Below are 10,132 nucleotides of genomic sequence, written 5' to 3'. Positions count from 1 at the left end.
TGCGCACTGCCGCTTCCCGTCCGCGCCCGCCCCCGGGGTTCTGGGTGGCTTTTTTTTCTGCGCTAGCAAAAATGAATGCGTGAGGGCAGCGTCAGAAACTGCAGGTAAAAACAAGATTGCAATTCTCTCCCTTCCAATTCAACACTTTCTTCCTCATCTTTGCACGTTGTTGAATGCACCGAGACCATTCGACTGGTGAAAACAAAAATTGCAAACCTCTTGATTAATGTTGAGGAAAAAAAACATTTGGGGGGGGGGGACGAGTGTGTGTGTGTGTATAAGATGTTAACTTCCAAAATGTCTGGCCTTTGTGGCTGCTTCCTTCATGTCAATGCCCCCCACCCCCTCCCTCTCGTTGCTCCTCCGAGCTTCATGTTGTTGAGAGAGAGAGGGGGGGGGACTAAAGTCTGAAGAATTTTCCTGAAAATTAAAAGGATTGTGGCAAATCCTGAGGAGGAGAACGTCGGGGAAACATTGTTGCTCTTTTCGGTAACAATTTTAGTTCGTGTTCGAAATGGTGAATGGAAAAGAAACATTGTGTCGGATTGTGACTAGTTTCTCCTTGGCTTCCCATCCCCCAGATACAGTTGCTATCTGGTGCCAGCGTGTATTTGCGGACGCCTCTTGGTGCAGTGCTCTCTCTCTCTTTTCCTTTCACGTGATTTTCCTGCGTCTGGCCTCCTTGTTTTCTGTGTCTCTATCTAAAAATAAGTGTTGAAAATGTGTCCCCTCCCTTCCCCTGTAAAAGGCGGCCTTATTGTTTGAGGAAATGCGTCGTGTAATGGAGTCAGGCCAAACCCACGTCTCTCTGTGTGTCTGTGGGCCAGTCCCCCTGACTCATGTTCACAAAAGCCACAATTGCTGCTGATCAATGCCATTTGTGCCCTCCCGCCCCATTCACTCGGGGCCCTCTCTGTCTCAGTATTGTTGTGAAGGTGGGGAGGGGACCTATATGTGTGGACTCGCTCAGGAGTGTTGATCTTTTTTTTTAATGGATGGGCTGAATGCTGCTCCTGCAACGGGGCTTGCAGTTGCATCATGAAGATTGGGCCTGTTTTGCGGCTGCACAGTGGCTTTTGTTACAACAAGGCGGAGACTCCTGCAACGCACGGTGGGGGGGGGGAAGGAAAAAATTCTGCAAAAGTTGGTGCTTCTTTTGCAAGAGGCGTCTTGTGCAGAATGTTCCAATCGTGCCTGTGTCTCCTGCCCCCTTTTATTGGGGGATGTGTGGGGGAGGGAGAGGTGCATTCATCACAGTCTTTACCCTGTAATGCTGCTTTTTCACTCGCGTCGTTGGGGTTGGAAAAAGTAATCTCTGGCGGAATCCTTGGCTCCCTTCACCATGGTGACGGTGACGCTGAGTGGACGCATTTCAAATGGATATTAGCACCAGTTTCACACTTTGCAGGTCTGCACTGCATTTGATCACCCATCCCTCCCTCCACTGTCATTACTTTCTATGTCAAACATATTAGGATTGGAGAATAATATAAAGGCATAAAGTTTGGAAGAAAAAAATAATTTGGAGTACCCAATTCATTTTTTTCCCAATTAAGGGGTATTTAGTGTGGCTAAGCCATCTAACCTGCACATCTTTGGGTTTACATAGATTACATAGAATTTACAGTGCAGAAGGAGGCCATTCGGCCCATCGAGTCTGCACCGGCTCTTGGAAAGAGCACTCTACCCCCTATCCAAGGTCAACACCTCCACCCTATCCCCATTACCGAGTAACCCCACCCAACACTAAGGGCAATTTTGGATACTAAGGGCAATTTATCATGGCCAATCCACCTAACCCGCACATCTTTGGACTGTGGGAGGAAACCGGAGCACCCGGAGGAAACCCACGCACACACGGGGAGGATGTGCAGACTCCGCACAGACAGTGACCCAAGCCGGAATCGAGCCTGGGACCCTGGAGCTGTGAAGCGATTGTGCTATCCACAAGGCTACCGTGCTGGTTGTGGGGGTGAGACCCACTCAGACACACGGAGAATGTGCAAACTCGACACGGACAGTGGCCCAGGGCCGCGATCAAACCCGGGGCCTCGGCGCCATGAGGCAGCAGTGCTAAGCACTGTGCCGCTCTTTAGAAAAACACAAAGCTAAACTGTTGCACCTTAGTCCAAAGCGAATGGAATGGGCAGCATGGCAGCATAGTGGTTAGCACAATTGCTTCACAGCTCCAGGGTCCCAGGTTGGATTCCCGGCTTGGGTCAGTGTCTGTGTGGAGTCTGCATGTTCTCCCCGTGTGTGCATGGGTTTCCTCCGGGTGCTCCGGCTTCGTCCCACAGTCTAAAGATGTGCAGGTTAGTGGATTGGCTATGATAAATTGTCCTTAGTTGCCAAAAAGGTTAATTGGGGTTACTGGGTTAAGATACTGTCTAGGAAGGTGGAAGATGTGGTCCCGCTGGTTATCCATGAGGACCAAATGGGGTTTGTGAAGGGGAGGCAGCTGAATGTCAATGTACGGCGGCTTCTTAATGTTATGATGATGGCGTCGGCGGATGGGGAGGCGGAAATAGTAGCATCGATGGATGCGGAGAAAGCCTACGATAGGGTGGAGTGGAGCTACCTGTGGGCGGGGTTGAGGAGATTTGGGTTTGGTGAGGGATTCATTAGCTGGGTGAGGCTGCTGTATAGTGCCCAGTAGCGAGCGTGGTGACAAATGGGAGGAGGTCGGCGGACTTTCGGCTGGCCCGTGTCTCCCCTGCTCTTCACGTTAGCGATTGAACACCTGGCCATGGTGCTGAGGGATTCGAAGAACTGGAGGGGCATTGTGCGGGCTGGGGGAGGAGCACCGGTTGTCGCTGTACGCGGATGATTTACTGCTGTACATCGCGGATCCGGCGGGGGAGATGCCAGAGGTGTTGAGGATGTTTGGGGACTTTTCGGGCTATAAGCTCAACGTGGGGAAGAGTGAGCTGTTTGTGCTGCACTTGGGGGACCAGGAGAGGGAGATGGGGGAGCTCCCATTGAAGAGGGCGGAGAGGAGCTTTAGATATCTTGGCGTCCAGATAGCTAGGAGCTGGGGGGCCCTGCATAGGCTAAACATTTTGAGGCTGGTGGAGCAGATGGAGGAGGAGTTTAGGAGGTGGGATGCGCTGCCGCTCTCTTTAGCGGGCAGGGTTCAGTCGGTTAAGATGACGGTGCTCCCGAGGTTTTTGTTTCTCTTCCAGTGTCTCCCCATCTTGATTCCGAAGGCTTTTTTTAGGAGGGTTAATAAGAGTATTCTGGGGTTCGTGTGGACGCGGAAGACCCCGAGAGTGAGGAGGGTATTCCTGGAGCGAGGTAGGGAGATACATGGTTTGGCGTTGCCCAACCTGTGTGGGTACTACTGGGCTGCGAATGTGGCAATGATTCATAGGTGGGTGATGGAGGGGGAGGGTGCCGCATGGAAGAGGTTGGAGGTGGCGTCCTGTGTGGGTAAGAGTTTGGAGGCACTGGTGATGGCCCCGCTCCCACTCCCCCCGGCAAGGTATTCTACAAGTCCGGTAGTGGTGGCTTCCCTCAAAATTTGGGGACAGTGGAGGCGGCACAGGGGGGAAGTGAAGGCCTCAGTTTGGACCCCGATACGGGGCAACCACCGGTTTGCACCGGGGAGAATAGATGGTGGGTTTTTGAGTTGGCATAGGGCAGGCACAGGCGGATGGGGGACCTTTTCCTCGACGGAAAGTTTGCGACCTTAGCGGAGTTGGAGGGGAAGTGGAGTCTCCCCCTGGGAATACTTTCAGGTATATGCAGATTAGGGCGTTTGTTAAGTGGCAGGTGGCGGAGTTTCCGCTATTGCCACCAAGGGGGGTGCAGGATAGGGTGCTCTCGGGGACGTGGGTCGGTGAGGGTAGGATCTCGGCAATTTATCAGGTGATGCAGGAGGGGGAAGAGGCCTCGGTGGAGGAGCTGAAAGCGAATGGCAGGAAGAGTTAGGGGAGGAGATCGACGAGGGGACGTGGGCGGACGCCCTGGGAGGGTGAATTCGTCCTCTTGCGCACGGCTCAGCTTAATTCAGCTGAAGGTGCTGCATAGGGCGCACATGACTGGGGCCAGGCTGAACCGGTTCTTTGGGGGTGAGGACAGGTGTGGGAGGTGTTCGGGAGGCCCGGCGAATCACGCCCACATGTTCTGGGCGTGTCCGGCGTTGGAGGGGTTCTGGAAGGGGGTGGCGGGGACCTTGTCCAAGGTGGTCGGTTCCATGGTGGAACCGGGCTGGGGGCTCGCTATCTTTGGGTAGCATCGGAGCCGGGAGTGCAGGAGGCAAGAGAGGCCGGTACCCTGGCCTTTGCGTCTCTAGTAGCCTGGCGTAGGATTCTTCTACAGTCAAGGGACGCGAAGCACCCGAGCCCGGAATCCTGGGTTAACGACATGGCTGGGTTCATCAAACTGGAAAGGGTCAAGTTTGCCCTGAGGGGGTCGCGGTGCAAGGGTTCTTCCGGCGGTGGCAGCCTTTTCTTGATTTCCTGGCGGAGTGTTAGGGGGTGGTCAATCTCAGCAGCAACCCGGGGGGGGGGGGGGTGTATTATGGGTCTGTTAAGGGGGTTTGTTTTTACAACTATATGTTTGTTACTTTCTTTTTTGTTAATTTATTGCTTTGTATTGGGGAGGGGCTTTTCTTTCTGTTTTTTCTATGCCTTGTTTATTTTATTGTTGGGAGAAAATTTGTTGAAAAATTTGAATAAAACTTATTTTTTTAAAAAGGGGATGGAGGTGTGTGCTTGAGTGGGGTGCTCTTTCGAAGGGCAGGTGCAGACTTGATGGGCCGAATGGCCTCCTTCTGCACTGTAAATTCTATAATTCTATTTTTGTTTCCAGAGTTATTTTGTATGTCCGGTGCAGCATTAGAAATTTTTCTTTTTTTTAATATACATTTAGAGTACCCAATTCATTTTTTCCAATTAAGGGGCAATTTAGCGTGTTCAATCCACCTGCCTTGCACATCTTTGGATTGTGGAGGCGAAACCCACGCAAGCACGGGGAGAATGTGCAAACTCCACACGGACAGTGACCCAAAGCCGGGATTGAACCTGGGACCTCGGCGCCGTGAGACTGCAGTGCTACCACTGCGCCACCGTGCTGCCCTGCAGTATTGGAAGTTAATCATATATTTGAGTTATTGCTAGAGGTGTAGCTATGTGCAGTATATTACCGATAATTTGGCATCAATTTTGCTCTGCAGGATGAATGATTCAGTATTTTCATTGAGTGGTGTAAATAATACTGGGGATGGGGAATCATAGAATTGCTACAACGCAGAAGGAGGCCATTTGGTCCACCCAGTCTGCAACGACCCTCCAAAAGAGCCCCCTACCTAGGCCCATTCCCCATCCTATCCCAGTAACCCCACCTAGCCTTTTGGGCACAAAGGGGCAATTTAGCATGGCCAATCCAACAAACCTGCACATCTTTGGATAGTGGGAGGTAACCCACGCAGACACAGGGAGAACGTGGGATCTCCGCAAGACACCCAAGGTTGGAATTGAACCGGGGTCCCTGGCATGGTGAGGCAGCAGTGCTAGGCACCATGCTGCGCCAAAATTGGGGCCTCACGGTAGCATGGTGGTTAGCATCAATGCTTCACAGCTCCAGGGTCCCAGGTTCGATTCCCGGCTGGGTCAATGTCTGTGTGGAGTCTGCACGTCCTCCCCGTGTGTGTGTGGGTTTCCTCCGGGTGCTCCGGTTTCCTCCCACAGTCCAAAGATGTGCGGGTTAGGTGGATTGGCCATGCTAAATTGCCCGTAGTGTCAGGTTAATGGGGGATTGTTGGGTTACGGGTATACGGGTTACGTGGGTTTAAGTAGGGTGATCATTGCTCGGCACAACATCGAGGGCCGAAGGGCCTGTTCTGTGCTGTACTGTTCTATATTCTATAAAATTAAAAAATATACATGGGGCAGCACGGTAGCACAGTGGTTAGCACTGTTGCTTCACAGCTCCAGGCTCCCAGGTTTGATTCCCAGCTTGGGTCACTGTCTATGCGGGGTCTGCACGCTCTCCCTGTGTCTGCGTGGGTTTCCTCCGGGTGCTCCGGTTTCCTCCCACAGTCCAAATCTGTGCAGATTAGGTGGATTCGCCATGCTAAATTGCCCTTAATGTCCAAAAAAAAAGGTTCAGTGGGGTTACGGGAATAGGGTAGAGGCGTGGGGATTGGGTGAAGGTGTGGGCTTGGGTAGGATGTTCTTTCCAAGGGCCGGTGCAAACTCGATGTACCAATTGGCCTCCTTCTGCACTGTAAATGCTATGAATTCTATTAATTAGTTTTTTAAAAACATTTTATATGAAATATAAATCAAAACAACAAACACTGTATCAACACTCTCAACAGACTCCAACTGGCCAAAAACAGAGCCCCCCCACCGCCACTAACAGTGAGCAGATCCTTAAAATGCAACATAAACAGAAGCCATCTCCAATATAACTCATCAGTTGCTCCCCTCACTGTGAACTTAACCCTCACCAAGATACAAGAACTCCATTAAATCATCCAGCAATGTTGCGGCACTGGGCGGTGCCGACTGTCTCCAAGCGAGCAGGAGCCGTAGCCAAGCCAGCAATGAAGCAAAAGCCATCACCCCAGTCCTCGGTTCCAGCTGGTCTGACGCCCCAAATATCGCTACCATTGGGCAGGGCTCCAAATCCACATTTAAAATTGCTGAGATGGTGTTATTAAAAAGAAAAAGGCCCCCAAAAACCCACCAACTTGGGGCTGGACCTGAACGTGTGGGTATGGCTCTCAGGCCCCCTCGAGTACCTCTTCTCAACCCTTTCCAAAAAAATGACTCATTCTGACCTTGGTGAGATGCGCTCTGAGCAACACTTTGAGTTGCATCAACCTTAACCTCGCGCAGGGTGATGTCGTGTTCACGCTCCGGAGAGACTCACTCCACACCAGCTCCTGCATAATGGGCCGCCCCAAACGTGAAGCTTGAATTATTAGATTGACTGACTTTCGAATTCAGAGGACACCAGGCACAGAGCGGGTAGGGAAACTAAATTCCAGTTCAACAGTAACCATAAAACCAAATCATTCTTTTTCATGAACTATCTACACAAAGACAAATGTTTCAGTGTACCATTTAGCCTCTCGAGCCTGATCTGTCATTTCAGTGAGATTTTTTTTTTTAGATTAAGGGGCAATTTAGTGTGGCCAATCCACCTACCAGGCACGTCTTTGGGTTGTGGGCCGACACGGGGCGAATGTGCAAACTCCACACGGACAGTGGGTCGGGATCGAACCCGGGTCCTTGGTGCTGTCAGGCAGCAGTGCTAACCACTGCACCACCGTGCTGCCCTGTTTCAGTGAAAGTTTGGCTAATCTGTCACCAAACTCCACATACCTTCTTTTGTCCATATCCCTTAATACCTCTACTAACAGTGAGCAGATCTTAAAAATGCAACATAAACAGAAGCCATCTCCAATATAACTCATCAGTTGCTCCCCTCACTGTGAACTTAACCCTCACCAAGATACAAGAACTCCATTAAATCACCCAGCCTCCAGTTGTACCTCCAGTTAACAAAACCTATAAGTCTCAAATCTGAATTTATAACAATAATCTTTATTAGTGTCCCAAGTATGCTTGCATTAATACTGCAATGGAGTTACTGTGAAAATCCCCTAGTCAACACACTCCGGCGCCTGTTTGGGTACACTGAGGGAGAATTTAGAATGTCCAATTCACCTAACAAGCACATCTTTTGTGACTTGTGGGAGGAAACCGGGGTGCCCGGAGGAAACCTACGCAGACATGGGAAGAACTTGCAGATTCCACACAGACTGTGACCCAAGCCGGGAATCAAACCCGGGTCCCTGGCGCTGTGAAGTAACAGTGCTACCATGCTGCCCATGGCATGGCAGTATCCGTATCTAGTATCAGTTGCTGTTCGTGAAAGAGTTCCAAACTTCTATCAGCCTTTCCGTGTTTCACTCCGAAAAGGTCTGGCTTTAATTTTTAGAATCGACCTCTTTGACTTCTCAACCGGCAGAAATAGTTTCTTTCTTATCTACCCTGTCTGTTCCCCTTAATGTCTTGAAGACTTCAATCAAGAAATTGGTTCTTAACCTTAACCTTCTAAATTCTTGGCAATTTTAGGATTAAAGGCATTTGCACCAGTATGCGGTTTGAGTAAAATGTGCATTCTTTACCTTTTGAAATTGAGAACATGTATCTTATGGAGTTTAATGCTGGTATTTCAGTGGGGTTTTTAAACCACCTTTCTTTCCTGTCTATTTGAAGAACAGGGCAGTTGTCTCTGTCTCCTGGCCTATATATCCCTCAACTAACAAAATTTAAACAGATTGTCTGGTTATTTATCTCATTGCTGTCTATCCTGTGTGAAATGTGGCTTCCTAAAATTGCAACTTTTTGACTGCACTTCAAAAGAAAATTATTAATTTAGTCACTTTGGATGTCTTGAGCTTGTGTGATGTGCTTTATTTCTGGGATGTTTAGTACTTCACCAAACTGATTGGTTTTCATCTTCTCACTTTCCTTTTTAAAAAATAAATTTAGAGTACCCAATTCTTTTTGTTTTCCAATTAAGGGGCAATTTAGCGTGGCCAATCCACCTACCCTGCACATCTTTTTGGGTTGTGGGGGGTGAGACCCATGCAGACACTGGGAGAATGGAAATTTCAGTGGCCAGGGGCTGGGATCGAGCCAGGGGCCTTGGTGTCGTGAGGCAGCAGTGCTAACCACTGCGCCACTGTGCCACCCCCATCTCACTTTCCTACTGTTGTCAAGATGCTAACTCTTGCTGGGATTTAGTTTCACCAGTCCCGGTAACTCTTGGATACTGTGCAGTGGAGTTGTACCTCGTGAGACAAGTCCAGTAAGCACTGGCAATGGGGTACAGCAGGCATAATCGTGGCCTCGGATGATTTGCTGGATGGGGATTCTCCCTCCTTACATTTTCTCTTTTCCTCGCTTTCTAAGGAGGTCACACTGTATTTTATATTTTTTTATTATAAATTTAGAGTACCCAATTAAATTTTTCCAATTAAGGGGCAATTTAGCGTGGCCAATCCACCCACCCTGCACATCTTTGGGTTGTGGGGGCGGAACCCACGCAAACACGGGGCGAATGTGCAAATTCCACACGGACAGTGACCCAGAGCCAGGACCGAACGTGGGACCTCAGCGCCGTAAGGCAGCAATGCTAACCACTGCGCCACCGTGCCGCCCGCACTGTATTTTATTTTGACAAGTCGGGTGTCGTGATCCTGGGCGAGCTACTGCCAGGACTCTCAAATGAGCATCAGATAACCCGAGTAAAACCTTCAGGATTCCCTCTTAGTATTTCCATTGATTGCCTTGACACTGCACCTCAGACTCCGTCGAAGATTTGCTTTGGTAAGTGAGTGTTAGGCATTACGTGACCAGTCCAACTCAGTTGCAATGGTTTTAATACGGGATGAGCGCTTTCCATACCAGCTTGGGTGAGCACCTCGCTGTCTGTATCGTCCTGTCATCTGATCTTCAGAAGTTGCCAAAGGCAGCACAAGCTAAAGTGGTTGAGCATTTTGGGCATGGCGCAAGTGCACACAGTATTGCATGCGTTGAGCAAAGTGGGCTCCATAGATTTTCAGTTTGGTATGCAGACTGGTGTGTGTTCATGTTTCCTGGTTGAAACAAGGTCACCAGAGTCCCATCCCGTGATGTATTGTGACATCATCGGCTGTTTGCGCGGGTTAACGGGCAGCTTATCCTAACAGCCTGTGCAGCAAACACCTTTCCGCTAAAGCTCTTGTTTCTTTGTGGCATCGTGGTCTGCAAGCCTATACCTTAAAAAATACCAGAAAGAAAACTGGTGGCTAGTTGATCGTAACCACGCTGGGACACACCTGGAGAAGCAAACCAAAATATCGAAAAAAAACGTCACTGCACCAAGGCTGGCGGCAGAGGGGTGCCAAATATTGGTAGCAGACATCAAATGAATCAAAATTTAAATGTAGATTTTGGAGGATACAACATCAGCCATGTGCTCTGCCCAGACGGACAGGGAGCACTGTGATTAGCAAGGAGCCTGCAACAGTAGTTTAGAGCTGGGGGTGTTTCAAAACGCAGAAGGAAACAGGCTGAACTCAAGGGTACTATGTTTGAAAACAAAAGCAAGGTGGTGCTAAAGAATTCAT

At 49.7% G+C, this 10,132-nt stretch overlaps 1 protein-coding gene across 1 annotated transcript in view; it reads left to right on the top strand.

The window, feature by feature from the left end:
• Nucleotides 1–10,132, top strand: part of LOC119953024 (spindlin-1-like) — a 94,270-nt gene continuing 84,138 nt past the window's right edge. The window contains exon 1 of the mRNA XM_038776798.1: nt 1–104. Coding sequence (XP_038632726.1) covers nt 76–104 — 29 coding nt within the window. The 5' untranslated portion in view covers nt 1–75. The remainder of the gene's footprint in view (nt 105–10,132) is intronic.

This window comes from Scyliorhinus canicula, chromosome 18, assembly GCF_902713615.1.
Source record: "Scyliorhinus canicula chromosome 18, sScyCan1.1, whole genome shotgun sequence".
Classification (NCBI taxonomy): Eukaryota; Metazoa; Chordata; class Chondrichthyes; order Carcharhiniformes; family Scyliorhinidae; genus Scyliorhinus; species Scyliorhinus canicula.
This window is presented reverse-complemented; position numbering and strand designations above follow the sequence as displayed.